The following is an 18644-nucleotide window of genomic DNA, read 5'->3' on the forward strand; positions in this document are numbered from 1 at the left end:
GTAGCCCTGTTTCCACCCTTGTCCCACCTCCTAAAATCCAGTTGGTATCCAAGAGCCATAGAGATCTTTTAAAAGCAGAAGTCAGGCCAGGCGCAATGGCTCACGCCTATAATCCCAACACTCTGGGGGGCTGAGGTGGTTGGATCACTTCAGGTCAGAAGTTCGAGACCAGCCTGGCCAACATGGTGAAACTATGTCTCTACTAAAAATACAAAAATCCGCCAGGCATGGTGGCAGACACCTGTAATCCCAGCTACTTGGGAAGCTGAGGCAGGATAATTGCTTGAACCTGGGAGGCGGAGGTTGCAGTGAGCCGAGATCCTGTCACTGCACTCCAGCCGGGGCAACAAGAGCGAAAATCCGTCTCAAAAAAATAAATTACTAAAAAATAAAAACAGAAATCAGATAACATTGTATCTCTGCTTAGAACCCTTCAGCAGCTTCTCATAGTGCATAGAACAAAATGCACACTTCCCTGAGGCCCACAAAGCCCTGTCCCCGGTGACCGCTGCCTCCCTCTAGGGAGCATATGCCCTCCAGCCGTTCCTGCCTCCTGGCCTTTGCCTCTGCTCTTCCTACCCCCAGACAGCCTTGTGTCCCAGACACTACCGGGTGGTTCTTCAGCACTCAGCCTTCCCTGACCACCATTCATCAGGGCCCCCTCAGGCCAGTCGCCCTGTCGCATCATCCAGACAAGGGCTTCCTTCATGGTCCTGGCCGCCTCTGAAATGCCTCTGTTTATATTTATACGTTGCCTGGCTGTCTCCTCCTGCCCCACACTGTATGCTCCTATAAGGCCAGAGGTTTGCCATCTTGCTCTCCACTGCTACCTCCGCTCTTAACAGAGCACCTAAGCACATGTGCATGCATGAAGCCTTAATGAACGGTGGTTGCCATATTGTCTTCCCCACTGGCTGGGCCATGACAGATGCAAGAGAGTCTGTCATGCGTGGATAATCTAGAAGGAGCAAGGAGGCGTGGCGGAGTGCAGAGGTCACAGCTATGCCACTTAATCACTGTGAGAAGTTGGACCAGCATAAAGGCTGGTCACAGTTCCTCAAATTTGGGGGTATTCCCACAATTCAATCACTCAAAATGTGGGGTTGCAACATAGTGAAGGTCATGAAGAGGCCAGAGGAAGTCTGCTCAGCTGACCATGGGTGCAAGGATCCTAATGCCCCATCCAAATCCTTCCTGAAACTGGCCATCTTTGGTGGCTGCACTTGGCCTTAGACATCAGTGGGGACGATCTGGGGCCCTGGGACTGAGATTTCCGGGACAGTGACAGCAGTCTCCCAGCTAGGACTGTAATCCGCAGTGACTGGGCAAGAGTAGGGGCTGCAGAGAGAGGGATGTGCCCATTGTTTTCTCACCCAGCCTTGCCGCCACCCCAGCAGAACAGAACCTAAGTTGACCTCACTTGAGAATGGGAGTTGGGCCAAGCATAAGAGCCAATAGGCTATCTTGTTTTAACTGAATTCATGTTATCCCAGGGTTTTACTCTACCTATCTGTCTTACAGGGTTTTTCTGAGGATCAAAGGAGAGAAAGGGTTGAAAATGTTTTATAGAGTACAGAGCATTATTCTACTGTAAAGGATTACTAGTTTTACAGCTGCCGAAATTGCTGTTAAACAGCAGGTCACCTAGGAACTCGCGTTGCCCTCGGGAGGAGCAGTGAATCTGTTGCCCCTCCAACTGCCCACCACTGTCAGACTTTGAAGACATAAGCCATGACCTCAGTCTGGTTTGCATGAAGGTTGCATGAACCATCTCAATACACTCAATTAGGGGACCTGGTGTTATTTTTTTAAACACCAGCAGTGAACCCGCACTTGCTTTAATCGTTTCTCAACCTTGACATTTTGGCCGGATCATTTTTTGTTATGGGGCTGTCCTGGACATTCTGTTATGTTTAGCAGCATCCCTGGTGTCCATGTAATAGATGCCAATAGGACGACTCTCCCCGAGTTCTGATAAAAAATATCTCAAGTCACTACCGATGTGCCCTGGAGTTGGGTGGGGGAACAAAATTATTCCCAGTTCAGACCTCTGCTTTAAAGCAATTCTGCAAAGTAGGGATTTGTTAATCTATTTTTATGGATGTCAAGATGCAAGTCAAAGGAGGTAAGTAACTTGCTAAGGATCCTGTCACTGATGTCACCTCCAAGGTACGTGAGGGCACTTTGCGTCTGCACACAGCCACCACCCAGTCATCAATGGAATCTATTAAGTCATTCAGCAGATATTGGTCGAGCACCTACTATGTGCCAGGCAGTGTTTTAGTTGCCCAGTAAATATCACTGGTATCTGGGTGTGGTGGCTCATACCTGTAGTCCTAGCTACACAGGAGGCTGAGGTGGGAGGCTCACTCGAGCCCAGGAGGTTGAGGCTGCAGTGAGTTGTGATCACACCACTGCAGTGGGGAACAGAGATAATTAATTAATTTTATTAAAATTGTATCACCAATACTTGATATCAAGGGATGGAAGGGGAGAACTCTAAAAAGAGACAGCTGTATTTATTTCCTATTTGCTGCTGTAACAACTTGCTGTAAACTTGGTGGCTTAGTTCTGGAGGTCAGAAATCCAAAATCAGTTTCACTGGTCTAAAATCAAGGCATTGGCAGGACTGCATTCCTTCTGGAGGCTTGAGAGGAAAGCTCACTCCCTTGCCTTTTTCAGACTGTAGAGGCCACCTACATTCCTTGGCTTGTGGTCACCTCCTCCTGTTTCAAATCCAGCACTATAGCTTGCTCCTCCCTGACCTCTGCTTCCATTCTTACATATTCTCTATTTGACTTTGATCTTCCTGCTTCTCTCTCAGAGGACCCCTGTGCTTACATTGGATTCACCTGGATAATCCAGGCTCCTGTCCCCATCTGGAGATTCTTCACCTGATCACATCTTCAAAGTCCCTTTGCCCTGTAAGGCAGCATCTCCACAGCTCCCAGGGGCTAGGATATGGACATCTTTGGGGACCATTTATCCAGCGTACCACAGACTACCCTCTGGCCCCCAAAGATTCATCTCCATCCCACATGCAAAATCCATCCATCCCATCCCAAGTTTTCCAAAACTCTGAATCCATTACCGTATCAACTCAAGTCCAGAATATCATCTAATTCTCATCAGCTCAAAACTCCAAAATCTCATCATCTAAATTGGTTATGGGTAAGACCCTGGGTATGACCTATCTTGGGGCAAATTTTTCTCATCTATAGATGAGTGAAACTAGAAAGCAAGTTATCTGTTCCCAAATACAATGGTGGATCAGGCATAGGATAACAATTAACAACATTCCTGTATGAGTCTGTTCTCACACTGCTAATAAAGACATACCTGAGAATGGGTAATTTATAAGGGAAAGAGGTTTAATGGACTCACAGTTCCACATGACTGGGGGGGCCTCACAGTCATGGCAGAAGGCAAAGAAGGAGCAAAGTCACAGCTTACATGGTGGCAGGCAAGAGAGCTTGTGCAGGGGAACTCCCCTTTATAAAATCATCAGATCTCATGAGACTATTCTCTACCACGAGAACAGTATGGGGAAATTGCCCCCATGATTCAGTTATCTCCACCTGGCCCCGCCCTTGACACATGGGGATTATTACATTTCAAGGTGAGATTTGGGTGGGGACACAGTCAAATCATATCAAAATTCCCATTTAAAAGGAGGGCAAATAAAAGGGAAAAAAGAGGAATTACCAAGCCCAGGCAATTTTAAAGCCCAATGGGCAAACTCCATTAGCTTTCAGGCCTGGAAATAATTCTCTGTGGTTTGGGGCTCTGTTCTCTTGGCCCACAGCTCCATCCTTGGAGTCATTCTTCCTTTTTCAGGAAGAGCAGCCTGTGTTTGTAGATGAGCCATTTCATCAGCCAATTTCCTGCCTGTAGAATTTTGGGGAGTCTGACAACCTTCTTTCGTTCTGTTCTTTCTTTCTCCCATTCAGTCCAAGCTGGCAGTGTTTCTCCTGGTATGACATTCTCAAAAGTCATGTGGGACTCCCATGTATGTCTCTAGGATTTGCTCCTTTAGACAAGGGACTCCTCTGCAAATTTTCCTGGAAAATCCCCCCTCTGTCCTGGCTTCCGCTGAGATGTCTAAGGGGATCCATGAGCCACATGTCTAATCTCCTAAAAGAGCCCTCCATACGACTGAATACTTTGCACTTTGCATCCTTCTGAGGTACAAGTAAAAAGGTTGTCCAGCCACACCTTTAGCTTTATCTCTATAGCATACTTTTCTGACAGTGAATCTTCTAATTTTAGAATCTTCTGCAATCTGGATAGGCTAAAAATCATCCAAATCGCCAAGTCCTGGTTCCCTTTTCCTTAACAGTTCTTCCCTCAGTCTGTCTCTTTCCTCTCACATTTTACTTTAAGCAGCAGGAGAAAAACAGACTGAATCTTCAGCACTTTGCTTGGAAATCTCCTGAGTTAAATATTCAAGTTCATCTCTTACATGTTCTGCTTTCCACAACACTGTAGGACACAATTCAGCTAAGATTCTACTGCTACATAACAGGATTCCCTGGGCTCCAGTTTTCAGCTACATGTTCATTTCCTGAGTCCTCACCAGTGGTGTCTGTAACATCTATATTTCTATCATGGGTCTGTGTAGGATGATTTCTCTAAGATGGTAAAAGTGTTCTATACGGTGTTCCTGACTTCCTCCCGAGCCCTCAGAAGTTCACAGGTTCCAGGGATTAGGACATGAACATCTTTGGGGAGCCCTTATTCAGCCTACTGCGATAACTGTTATGTTTATTGGTCAATTATCAAACCTTTATTGATTGCTTCTCATTTTTTTAGAACTACATTGGATAGATACTATACAGGCTACAAGGGGTAGTATAGCTAGGCTGATTAAACATACTGGTTTGCCCAAACAGGGTATCACTATGTTGCCTAGGCTGGTCTTGAACTCCTGGTCTCAAGCAGTCCTTTTGCCTCGGCCTCCCAAAGTGATGGGATTACAAACATGAGCCACTGTCCCAGCTCCGTTTATACTTTTTTTATCCCAGTGTAAATATAGTAGTGCTCGCTTTCTCTCTGAAATATCTTGGTTTGGGTGATTCATGTCCTGGTCACTCTAAGTATAGATCTTAATGCTTAGCCGTAAGGAATCTACAATTTCATGTAGACAAAAGAAACATGAAAAAAATTGTCAAGCAGTTGTAGTTAAGTGCTAAATAGTATGACATTTAGATGCTGCTCAACACCCTACAATATGCAGGACAGCCCCCAACAACTACCGGCCAGACATTTTACCATATCTGGGATTTGAGGGTCATTTGGAGGCCTTTGGGAGTTCATAGTCAAAGCGTGGTCCCTGGACCAGCAGTATCAGGATCACCTTATTAGAAATGCATATGCTCAGGCCCCATCCCAGACCCGCTGAATCAGTGGGTGGGACTCCACAATCTGTTTGAACAAGCCCCAGATTTTAACAAGCCATATTGTCTGTTTCTCTCTCCCTCTCCTTCACATGTGCACTCCCCCCCAACCCACCTTCCCCCAGCATCTCCAGGATACAAACACCACAGTTAATATTAACAACACTGCTCTGTCCAGGGAGTTGCTCATTTTCTCCTGCCCTTTGTTTTCTCACCTTCAAAGCAGTGACGACACAAGGGTTGAGATAATATTGTTAAATGTTAGTTTGGGGAGAATAATTCTTTGGTTCAAATGATCTATTTTCAAATAAGTTTTTCTCAAGGTACCATATTTATCTCTCATCTCTCTTCTGGGCTTTTTGCAGGAGCTGAGAAAAAGCCTGGAACTTAGTGTAAATCTACAAAGGAAACAAAAGGATTGTTCCAGCGATGAGTATGACTCTATCGAGGAAGACATACTCTCCGAGCCTGAGCCAGAGGACCTGGCGCTGGTGGGCCATCCCAGAGATGACCGCCCTCCTTCCAGTGGGGTTTCAACACAGAAGGATGTTCCTGGGGAACAGGAGACAGAAGGACGCTCTGCCCCTGGCCCAGACACCCTCGTGGTGCTGGAATTTAACCCAGCTTCCAAAAGTGAGCTCTGTCTTGTGTATCATTTCTTTGCCATTGGTGTCTCTGCATCTAATAGCAGGACTTAAACTTCCAGTGGTCCTTTGAATTCCACTTTGGTTAGAGTGTCCCACAGGCCAGGGAGGTATATCAGTCAGGTCTCTGTTGATTGCAAGATGCAGAGCTTCCCAAAGGCTTCCTCAGGGCCCTGAAATTCCAGATGGTAAATTCCTGGCAGATAGTTGGAGGTGTCTGTTCTGTACATTGTAAGATGTTTTGCAGCATCTACATACCAGTTGGCTAATACACAGTAGCTTAAGCTGAGGGACTATTTATTGACTTGAGTAACTGAAAGGTTCTGAGATGTAGCAAGACTCATTTTCTCCCCTCTCCCTCTTCCTCTTCCTTTCCCTCTGCGTCTCCATCTCTCTCCCATCTCCTCTCTTCCCACTCCCTTTTCCCTTCTGGCCTCTTCCCTCTCTCTTCTCCCATCTCCATCTCCCTCTTGCTCTCCTCCTCATTCTCTGCTTTCCTATGTCTTGCTTCCATTCTTAGTAGACTATCCAACATACAAAGGCAGAATTGCCTTTAAATAAGACACTGACTTTGCAACCTCTCAGAAAGTGAATTTTTCTTTCCCCAAAGGCCCCAGCAAAAGTCCCAGACCTGGTTCTCCAACCCACATAGGGTCACATGCTGTCTCAGCTTGGATCACCGTGGCTCTGATTGGTCAGGTCCAGCCAATAGGACTAAGGGGTGTGGTTATCACCACTCAGCCACATGATAGTGCAGTAAAGCTCTTATCTCCAAAAGAAACTCAAGGTGAACCTGAAGGAGGGAGGATGCTGGCACACACAGGGTCACATGCTGTCTCTGATTGGATCACTGTGGCTCTGATTGGCCAGGTCTAACCAATAGGACTAAGGGGTGTGGTTATCACCACCCAGTCACACGATAGTACAGTAAAGCCCTCATTTCCAAAAGAAACTCAAGGTGAACCTGAAGGAGGGAGGATGCTGACATGCAGAAACAGCAGCGTCCAATGGAGGAGGTTTGTCAAGAAAGATCTTGGAAAGTAGAATGAGCAAAATGATTGGTGAGGGGCAGGGAGGAGAGAGGAGGACTTGGGAGGTGAAGAGAGGCCTGCTTGCAACTGTCTCCATCCTCTGTTCCTAAGCTTTGGCTCGGGCTGGTCTGGCCTCTGCCTGCACCTCTGTCTCCTATTCGTGTGCACTCTCAAAGCTGGGTGTGCCAAGAGAAGACAATCTTTTCTGAACCATGGTAAACCTAAGGAAAGAGAAATGAGGGAATGTTTGGAATCAGACACTATGTCAGTTTGTGAGGGTTGCCATGACTAAGTACCACAGACTGGTGGCTTAAACAGCAGGAATTTACTATCTCATAGTTCTGGAGACTGGAAGCCTGAGATCAAGAGTCAGTTTCTCCTGAGGCCTTTCTTTGTGGCTTGTAGACGGCCATCTTCTCCCTGTGTCTTCCCGTGATCTTCCCTCTGTGTGTATCTGTGTCCTAATCTCCTCTTCTTGGGAGAAGTTATATTGGATTAGAGCCCGCCCATTTGACCTTGTTTTTACTTAATTACCTCTTTAAAGACCTTGTGCCCAAATACAGTCAGGGGTACTGGCAGCTAGGATTTCAATGTATGAGTTTGGAGGGGGCCGGGCACAGTGACTCATGTCTGCAATCCCAACAGTTTTGGCAGCCAAGGCAGGAGGATTAGTTGAGTTCCAGATCAGCCTGGGAAACATGGCAAGACCCCATCTCTACAAAAAAATTTTTAAAAAAATTACCCAGACATAGTAGTGCATACCTTTAGTCCTAGCCACTTGAGAGGCTGAGGCAGGAGGATCACTTAAATCTAAGAGGTTGAGGCTGCAATGAGCCATGATTGTGCCACTAGCCTGAGTGACAGAGTGAGACCCTCTCAAAAAAAAAAAAAAAAAAAAAAAAGAGAGAGTTTGAAGGGGACACAGTTCAGCTCTGGAAAATCCACACCCAATAATGGACATCTCCAGAGAAGACATTTGTCCATCAGACATGCTGTCACCATGTTTGTTCTCACCCCAGACCCTGCTTGGGCTGTTCCCTCTGCCCGGATGACCGCAGTCCCTTTCCTCTCCACTCAGAACCCTGAAACCTGGCTCTCTGCTTTTCCCTCTAGACTGTACTCAGAAGTTGCTTCTTGCACAAAGCCTTCTTCACACTCCCACCACATCCACTTAGGCCAGCTCTCCCCTGTGCTCCCGTAGCGTCATCATGGCACTGGGTTCACCGGCCCCAGTTGTCTTTCTCTCCACCCACCACACCTCCCCATCCACCAGCCTGTAGGCACAGGCCGGCTTTTACCCTCCGCTTCCCCAGCATGCAGCACACGCCTGGCACATTGCAGCCCCTCAGGGAACATTTGCCAAAGGAATAAAGGTGTTAGGCGCACCTGCGGGAGCAGCAAGTGGTCAGGGCAGTGTTAATAATGGTCCCATGTGGGACTCACTGGGCCTGCAGATGGCATGGCTGCAGGGGAGACGGGGAGGGAGGGGACGGAGCTCTGAAGAGGTGACTGAGTCTCCACCCTGGAAAAGCAGGGGACCTGACACACATTCCTGGGTGTGAAGGGCCAGGCCACAGAACAGTTGATGCCAGGTACAGTTCGAGTGATACTGGGGCATAAAGTGAAAAGAGAGAATTTGAATTTCTTGACATTGTGCATGTTTTGTTTTGTTGGTTTTTTCTCAGATAAGGTCTTGCCCTGTCACCCAGGCTGAAGTGCAGTGGCACGATCATAACTCACTGTAGCCTCAAATTCCTGGGAGTGATCCTCCTGCCACAGCCTCCAGAGTAGTGGGGACTACAAGCACGTGCCAACACACCTGACTTTTTTTTTTGTAGGGGGTGGGGACGGAGTCTTGCTCTGTCCCCCAGGCTGGAGTCCAGTGGCACAATCTCAGCTCACTGCAACCTCCACCTTCTGGATTCAAGCAGTTCTCATGCCTCAGCCTCCCAAGTAGCTGGGATTACAGGTGCCTGCCACCATGCCCAGCTAATTTTTGTATTTTTAGTAGAGATGGGGTTTCACCATGTTGACCAGGCTGGTCTCAAACTCCTGACTTCAGGTGGTCCACCTGTCTTGGCCTCCTAAAGTGCTGGATTTACAGGCGTGAGCCACTGTGCCCAGCCTATTTTTTTCATTTTTTTTTTTTTTTTTTTTTAGAGACAGGGTCTCACTATGTTACCTAGGCTGGTCTTTAACTCCTGGGCTCAAGCAATTCCCCCACCACGGCTTCCCAAAGCACCAGGATTACAGGTGTGAGCTACTGCCTGGCCGCCTAGCCAAGAAACATTAAAATTTGAAAACCTGTGCATGTCCTAAAATCTTTTATGTACTTACCAAAATGTGGTGCTGGGCACACCGTGGCTCTCAGCAAACTTGTTTCATCGCCTGTATTATTCACGTCTCTAATCCCAAACTACACAGAGTAGTTCCATAGACATTTGTTGAATGAGTAAGTGAATGAATAATGAACAAACGCCTGAACAGAATGCCCAACTTGCTTGCGCTCAGTGTCTTACATGAAACATTTGTTTTCCTACAGGTCATAAAAGGGAAAGGAATTTGTCTGCAAAGCGGAAGGACAATGCTGAGGTTTTCATTCCCACCAAACCTGAGCCAAACCTAACTTCCCAAGCCCCTGCTGTGTTCCCAGACCAGGAGAGGATATGCTCCAGTAAGAGTTCTGGGGGCCCCTGAGCAGGGGAGCAGGGCTGGGGCTGGGTCACTCTCTGGGGTGCCGTGATGGGAGGCCGCACTTTGTTACCCTCCTTGCAGAGGGCTGAGCTGCCCTTTAGCAAATGTATTAGTCAGGGGTCTGCAGAGCAACAGAATGGAAAGGATATGGAGGGGGAGCGGGAGGGGGAGCGGGAGGGGGAGCGAGAGAGCGAGCTTAGGATAAGGAACTGGCTCATGCAGCTGTGGAGGAGCGAGTCCTCTAGTTCAGGGGCCACCATGCAGGAGGAGCCTATGTCGGAGGTGAAGTCCAGCGCAGTTGACTGGAGAAGTCGCCCTCACTTTGGGGAGGGCTGGTCTTTTTGTTTGATTCAAGCCGTCACCTGATTGGCCAAGGCCCACTCACACGGTGGAGGGCAATCTGCCTTACTCTCCTGATGAATATGTTAATGTCATCCAAAAATGCTCTTTCAGAAACACTCAGAATAATCTTTGACCAGTTATCTGGGTTCCCTGTGGCCCAGTCAAGTCAACGCATAGAAGTAACCATGAGAGCGACTTTCTGATTCCACCACCAAGATGTGGTTATCATTGAAAATTTCTTATATTTTTTATTTTTTATTCTTAAATGAACTTGCTTACTTCAGATGAGCAATAATATGTGCAAATGGTACACAATTCTGAAGGTACAAAAGAGTTGATGGTGAAAAGACCAACTTTGTCTATGTTCTAATGACAGGAGAGGTTACATTTATTCACTACTTAGGATGAGCCAGCCACTATTATAAGCTTTTACTTCTATCATCTCATATAATCCTTATAAATAGCCTTTAAGGTAGGTTCTGCAATTGTCCCCATTTCACAGATGAGGAACTGAGGCACACAGCAGGCAAGTGGCAGCTGAGGCTTTATAGCAGGGGCTGCCATGTTGGTTTACATTTCAACAAGATTCCTCTGGCTGCCATGTGGAGCCTGGCCTATAGGGAGCTGGGGAGGATACGAGGTGACCAAGGAAGAGACCAGGTGGTTCAAGATGTAGAGGGTGGGAGCTCAGTCTTGATGTTACCAGGGGATGGATCCAGACAGACATTGGGCTTGCTAGGGAGCCAGTTGTAGGTATGAGATTAGTTGTGACTTTCTATCCTAAACAACCTAGGGTAAGAACCTGGGTGTTGGGGAGCCTGCAGTGATGGGGGGCCATGGCTTGTCATGTGGCTGAGTGCTATGGTTTGAATATTTGCCCCCTCCAAGACTCATGTTGAAATTTAATCCCTAATGTGGCAGTATTGAGAGGTGGGCCCTTCAAGAGGTGAAGAGGTCATGAGGCTTCATGAAGCTTGTCCAGTGGATTAATGCATTCATGGGTTAATGGATTAAAGGGTTATCATGGGAGTGGGACTGGTGGCTTAATAGGAAGAGGAAGAGAGACCTGAGCTAGCACACTCATCCCCTCACCATGCACTGCCTCGGGACTCTGCAGAATCCCCACCAGCAAGTAGGCCCTCATCAGAGGCAGCACCCTTGACCTTGGACTTCTCGGCTTCTATAAGAAAGAAATTCCTTTCCTTTTGGTATTACCTAGTTTCAGTTGTTCTGTTGTAAACAACAGAAAACAGACTAAGACACTGGGGTAGGATCTGAGTCTGTGTCACTAGCAAAGGAGACTGAGGCAACCCAGGTCCCGGAGCTGGGATCTGTGCGTGCACAAGCCATGCGGTGCCAAGACCCCTGTCCTAGGTCTCTGATCTGCATCCTGCTTCAGCCTGTAGTGACCGGGAAGAACTGTGGCCAACTGGAACCTGCATCCCAGTGGGGCCTTCAAAGTCCCACAAGCAGTGGCTCAAACAATGGAAATGTATCATCTCACAGTTCTCGAGGCCGGAAGTCTAAATTCAAGGTGTTGGAGGAGCCAGACTCCAGTGGGGCAGAGCTAGCCCCAAACTGGTTGCTGGAGACCTTTTGGTGGGACCCAGAGCCTGGAAAGAGGCCTGCCTGGGGCCCGAGGAAGGTAGGAATGGGAGGCAACCCTGTTGGCATGTCAAGTTTCCTGCAGCCGATAGTGTCACAGAGGTGTCACATCGTTCAATAGATAACGGAGAAATGATCTGTAGAGATCAAGAGCCAAATAGAACATGTAAGAAGTCAGAAAAGTCTGACAAATTTTGGTTCTGTCAGCTTTGGTGAGATGGGAGCTGGGAAAGGGATAGAGAGGAGAAGGAGGCATGGGGCGAGATGAAGGCCTGAGTCCGCTCTTGGGGCTCCCTCAGCAGGTGGGGAGTGGGGGTGGCAGTCCCAGGTGCTGTTGTTCCTTCTGCATCTCCTGGATTGGCCTCACCGACTGCCGTTCAGGTTAACAAGTCTCCAGTCTATCCTGCTGGTGCTGTCTTCACTATCTGAACCAATCTAAATGGGTTTTCAGAAGTTCCTCCAAAACAAGTTGGTAAAAAAGTATGCCACTGCACGAACCCCCCTAGAACCCCTAGTAGGGCAGGGGTGGCTCAGTGGTGGTCGTGTACCTTTCCCAGCATCCTACTAAGCTAACTGGGACTTCCCTCTTTTGTGTATGTGCCAAGATTGCTTTTTTTTCCATATTCAAGTAACAAAATTAAGAGTCAATACTTACAAAGCACTGACCTAGCTCCCAGGCTGTGTGTAGGACCACATATGTAATCTTGCATTTAATTATCCACACAGCCCCATGCAATAGATACTGCTATTATCAATATTATTGTACAGAGGAGATGGAGGCACAGAGAGGTTAAGGAATCTGTCCAAGGTCACACAGCCTGTAAGTGATGAAGCCAGTATTTGAGAACCTGGACTGCAGAATCTCTGCTCTTAACTACTCCACTATAAGCCCCTCGTGTGTCAACTGAACTATTATTTGCTTAATTACCCACATTAGTTACCACTTAATTAATACTCACATCAGCCTAGTCCTAAGCAGTAACATGCCTGAAAATTGGAGGTTTGAGTCACTTGTTATACTTTTTTCTCATGCTCATCAATATAAATATATTACTATTAGTATTTTATTGAATCAGGTATCAACTAAAATCATCTGGCATAGTGCATTAGTTTGCTAGGGCAGCCATAACCAAGTACCACAGTCAGAGTGGCTCAAGCAATGGAGACGTATCATCTCACAGTTCTCAAGGCTCCAAGTCTAAATTCAAGGTATTGGCAAGGGCCATTTTCTGAAGGCACTGGGGAGTGGTCCATTCCAGGCCTCTCTCCTAACTTCTGACAGTTCCTTGGCTTGTGGCAACATAACTCCAATCTGTACATGGTATTCTCCATGTATGTCTCTGTCTCTGTGTCCAAATTTGCTGTTTTTATAAAGACAGAGAAAAGCCCAACCCAATGGCTTCATCTTAACTTGATCATCTGCAAACACCCTATTTCCAAATAAGGTCACAGTCACGGGTACTAAGGGTTAGGGCCTCAATGATCTTTTTAGGGGACACAGTTCAACCCATAATATATGCTTTCATGTCCAGCACTTTGAGAAACAGAGCTTAATTAATTTATGATCTGCCTTTCTCCAAAAAGTTCTGACATGGACTAACAAATTTTATATACAGTAGGTAGTGCAAGACTTTGAAAAGTCTTTCAGGAGGTCGGGCGCAGTGGCTCACGCCTGTAATCCCCACACTTTGGGAGGCAAAGGTGGATGGATCTCTGGACCCCAGGAGTTCGAGACCAGCCTGGGCAGCATGGCAAAACCCCATCTGTACAAAAAACACACAAAAAATAACCTGGGCATGGTGGCACGCACTTGTAATCCCAGCTACTCGGGAGGCTGAGGCAGGAGAATCGCTTGAACCCGAGGGGCAGAGGTTGTAGTGAACTGAGATTGCACCACTGTACTCCAGCCTGGGCAACAGAGCGAGACTCTGTCTAAAAAATAAATAAATTAAATACATACATATACATACATACATACATACATACATACATAAATTGAGGAAATGAAATTGGAGAGAAAACAAGAGTAGAAAAATAAGATGAAACGAGGGGTGAACAAATGAATGCCTAAAGTAGTCACAGTTGTAATGCTGAGCTTCCTGGCCGCCGTTGCAAAGAGGCATGCGTTCATATAAAAAACGCATGTCACTGGGTCCATTTAATAAAGATCAGATTACCAGCTGTTCCTGGTATTTATTTCCTAGGGCAGTTTGTTCCATCATTACTCTTAAAGAGGATACTATTTTAGGTAGTGGAATTCTTATTTTGAAAGGTTTGGAGCTCAGCCTTTCCTTCTTCAATATACTTGGCTCTAACATAAGTCAAATTTGAAGAAAGAGTTCTGTGGCTAAGAGGAAAGCTGAAAAGCCTGGCATTGTCACTACTCTCACACTGAAATGGGATTGTGGTAGAGCCACATCTCACCTAGATATTAGTCTGTAAAGGCAGCAAAAAGTGCAGGAGACCAGAGTTATCCTTAGAAATCCCTGAAATTGATGAGTAAGTGCAGCATGTGGGGGTTTATATAGATGACCTCATACAGATATATCAGCTCTCAGTAAGCCCAAGACTCTCCTCCAGTGTGGGAAAAATCACAGCTTCTTGGCTGAGCCCCAGAAGAAGCAGTTGGCCTTGTTTAGCGTCAGGGTTGTAGGGGAAGTGTGTGTTTTTAGACAGTGGCATCATGCTCAGGGCACTGGGATGTTCACACCACAGAGGCACAAGGAACCTGAAACTTCCTAAATGTGCGGCAGAATCACAAACCAAGTCACTCTCCTTCAGACAACATCTGGAGGGTGGGCTGCTTATATGCCTTACTCTATATCTGGGGCCAGGGAGGGATGTCTTTTTTGGTACACACAGAATTTGACTTTTTATATCTTCTAAGGGAATTGAACGTTTTATCATTATGTGTTGTCTCTCTAGTAATGCTTTTTGCCTTAAAGTCTACTTTGTCTGACATAAAGCTACTTCCAGCTTTCTTTTGGTTAGTATTTATATGGTGTACTGTTTTTTATCCTTTCACTTTCAAACTTTCTGTATCTTTATATTAAGGTTTGTCTTATAAGCAGCATGTAATTGGTTTTTAGTTTTATCCTCTAACAATCTATGCATTTTAATGGGAGCATTTAGTCCATTTATGTTTAATATAATTGCTGATATATGTGAGTTTACATCTACTATCTTATTGTTTGCTTTTTATTTGTTCTTTCTATTTTATGTTTCTCTTTCTCTCCTTTCTTGCCTTCCTTTGAACTGATTGCTTTGTATTATTTCTCTTTTTTCCTGTCTATTAGCTTGTTAGTTATACATTCTTTTTTGTTATTATTATTCTAGTCATTACCAAAGATTACAACATGCATTCTTGACTTACTAGGGTTTACTTTAAATTAACAAGTTTACCACTTCTCATTTAGTGGAAATATCTTACAAACTCTAACTCCACTTTCTCCATTCTCAACTTAAATACTATTGTCATGCATTTTAACTCTCTCTAGCTTTTTAACACCACTAGACATTATTTCTAGTGATTATTACTACTGATTCTTATTACTAGACATTATTACTATTTTATATAATCAGTAATAATTTGGATTTGCCCACATTGTTAACTTTTCTGTGCCCTTCACTCCTGGCTACTTCCAGGTCACCCTCACTCCCAGACTGTAGCCTGAGCCTGTTGCAAGCTCTGCTCAACTTCCCAGCCTTGTGGCAGCTCTCATCAGAATCAGTAGCACCGTGAGAGGAAAGGCCTCCAAGATGTTGGGTCTACGTCTCTGAGTTTCTTTCTCCAGTCTACTATTATCCCTATAATTCTTCACAGCCCTGTTCACTCTCCATGCCTTCAAACAGATCTCTTTTCTTCAAATAGATTTTTTAAATATTTAAAAATATTTTCTAGGTTTCCTAGTTGTGTTCCAGAGAGAGGTTCGTCCAAATTAGATAGTCTGCTATTCCAGAAGTGTAACCTTTTGCTTGTACCCCATAAAGAGTTATTTTTCCCCTTGCCCCTTTTTCTTAGACTAAGCCCATAAAATTGAATTTGTGTCAATTGAATGTGTGTGTGACGCAACTGCAAGAGAACTTCATTCCTTTCTATCACTGCAACTGTCCCTAGTTCTAATGAAAGGGCCTCATGTCCTGTGTGACTCCAGCCTCAATCCATAAGCCTTCCAAAAAAGCTAATATAATCTCCTTCCAGAAACCTGTTGTCTTCTTGAGGATGAAAGAACATTAGTCTTTAATGCAGAAAGTTTACTGTCCAAGTTGTCAGAGTGCTCTAGGAAAGTGATATATCTAAACCACTTTTCCCAGACAAGCTGCCAACCACAGAAATAAAGCAACACCCCTCAGTGTGAGTGAATTAGAGGAACCCGACAGCCCTGTACTTCACGTTCCTGTCAGGAAAACCCGCAACAGCAAGACCATTCTGCCAAAGTCCAGGGACTCCTAATATATTAGCCAGCGCTCATTAACAGCAAGTGGCAGAAACCCTAATGGGCCTAAGCAACAAAGGAGAATGTCTTGCTCATAGACCTAAAATTTCTAGAAGGGTAGATTTGGCCTCAGGGATGGTGGGATCCTGGTGCTCAGATGGTCTCTTGGGAAGCTGTTCCATCACTTAGCTTTACACTTCTCTAGTCCAGAGGTTCTCAAACTTGGACATGCATCAGAATTACTTTTGCAAAGCCAATTAAAACATAGATTATTGGCCAAGCATGGTGGCTCACACCTGTAATCCTAGCACTTTGGGAGGCTGAGGCAGGAGATTCATTTGAGCCCAGGAGTTCAAGACCAGCCTGGGCAGTGTAGTGAGACCTTGTCTCTATTTTGTTCTTAAATAAAATAATAATTTAAATAATCAGATTGGCCGGACATGGTGACTCTCACCTGTAATCCCAGCACTTTGGGAGGCTGAGGAGGGTGGATCACCTAAGGTCAGGAGTTCAAGACCAGCCTGACCAATATGGTGAAACCCAATCTCTACTAAAAATACAGAAGTTAGCCGGGCATAGTGGCGGGCACCTGTGGTCCTAGCTACTCAGGAGGCTGAGATAGGAGAATTGCTTGAACCCAGGAGGCAGAGGTTGCAGTCACCCGAGATCGCGCCACTGCGCTCCAGCCTGGGCAACAAAGCAAGACTCCATCTCAATAAATAAATAAAATAAAATAAATCAGATTATTGGGCCCCAATCCTAGAATTTCTGCTTCAGTGTCTCTGAGGTAGAGGTAAGTGTTTTAATTCCTAGCAAGTTCCCGGGTGATCCTGACATTACTGGTTTAGAGAACACACTTTGAGACCCACATCTCTAGTTACTACCAGGCAGACATTTCATTTGTGGCCCAGAGATGGCCCCAGTGGCTCCAGGCTTCCTTTCCTATCTGCTTTGCAATCCCCAGGTGAAAGAGACAGTTCTTTTCCTAGTTCAAGAACCAGCTCTCTCCTGAACCAGCCTCCCTCCTCCATGGTCAGTGAGAGGTAGTCTGGCATGGTCCAGGTTGGGCCAGAAGTGGGGCCAGATCTGCACAGATCCACTCCAGCCAGGGCCAGGAGTGGGGTCATATCCACCCAAAAGGCTGAGAAAGGTGAGGAAAGAATGGTTCCCTGGAGGAAACCATAGGTGCTGTGAAGATCATGGTGCCAGATAGACAAAAGCCACTGCTATCCACTTCATTTAAAAATGAACCACATAGCTGGCCAGGCATGGTAGATCATGTCTGTAATGCCAGCATTTTGGGAGGCCGAGGCAGGCGGATCACTTGAGGTCAGGAGTTTGAGACAAGCCTGGCCAACATGTCAGAACCCCGTCTGTACTAAAAGTATGAAAATTAGCTGGGTGCGGTGGCATGTGCCTGTTGTCCCGGCTACTCAGGAGGCTGAGGTTGGAGAATCACTTGAACCTGGAAAGTGGAGGTTGCAGTGAGCTGAGATCACGCCACTGGACTTCAGCCTGGATGACAGAGTGAGACTCCATCTCAAAAAAAAAAGTCAACCACATAGGACATTTTGCCACAGATTCTACAGAGGCAGTGTAGAGCAACGGACTGTAACATCCAAGAGTAGAAGTCGTTTAGTCTGGGGGCCTTGATTGCTGTCCTTGAAAATCACCTGCACTCCTGGGCTCAAGGAGAGACAATGGCAGAAGGAAGACAGTTAGGGCTGCAGACAGCACCTGCCATCAAGACAAGTCCCAAAAGAAGCTTTAGAGATGAGAAGAATACAGGCCTTGACAAGCCAAGTCTGTCGGCTAACTATTACTGCCTGACAACCCACCCCAAAATGTAGTGGCTTAAAACAGCAACCGTTTTATGATTGCTCATGAGTCTGTGGGTGGACTGGGCTGTTCTGTAGTGAGCTAGCAGGTGGCTAGGCCAGATGGTCTAGGACAGCCTTACTCACATGTCTGGCAGTTTTGTTTGTCCTGAGGACCTTGGCTAGGACAGCCCATCTTGGTCCCATAGACTCTTATTCTCTAGCACTGGTGATGTCAGGGCAGCAAGAGAGGACAAGCCCATGCCTGGGTGCTTTTTAAAGACTGCTTCGTCATGATTACTAATGTCCTGTTAGCCAAAGAAAGTCACCAGGCAAGGCTGGCTGCCACGCCTCATGCCTGTAAGCCTAGCACTTTGGGAGGCCGAGGCAAGAGGATCACTTGAACCTGGGAGTTCAAGATCAGCCTGGGCAACAAAGTGAGACCTCATCTCCACAAACAATAATAATAATAATAAAGTTAGCTGGGTGATGTGGTGCATGCCTGTGGTCCCAGCTACACAGGAGGCTGGGGCAGGAGGATGACTTGAGCACAGGGAAGTCAAGGCTACGGTGAGCCATACTCATTCCATGGCACTCCAACCTGGGTGACAGAGTGAGACCCCATCTCAGATAGATAGATAGATAGATAGATAGATAGATAGATAGATAGATAGATAGA

At 46.2% G+C, this 18644-nt stretch overlaps 1 protein-coding gene across 9 annotated transcripts in view; it reads left to right on the forward strand.

The window, feature by feature from the left end:
* Positions 1–18644, forward strand: part of KIAA0556 (KIAA0556 ortholog) — a 233999-nt gene that overhangs the window by 124192 nt on the left and 91163 nt on the right. For all 9 annotated transcript variants that reach the window (XR_002726524.1, XM_023192932.1, XM_023192933.1 and 6 more), the window contains 2 exons: positions 5762–6029; positions 9614–9745. Coding sequence is in view for 8 of the 9 variants with exons in the window: in XM_023192932.1 (XP_023048700.1) it covers positions 5762–6029; positions 9614–9745 (400 nt within the window). In the remaining variant the exon portion in view is untranslated. The remainder of the gene's footprint in view (positions 1–5761; positions 6030–9613; positions 9746–18644) is intronic.

Source organism: Piliocolobus tephrosceles, chromosome 17 (genome assembly GCF_002776525.5).
Source record: "Piliocolobus tephrosceles isolate RC106 chromosome 17, ASM277652v3, whole genome shotgun sequence".
In the NCBI taxonomy this organism is placed as follows: Eukaryota; Metazoa; Chordata; class Mammalia; order Primates; family Cercopithecidae; genus Piliocolobus; species Piliocolobus tephrosceles.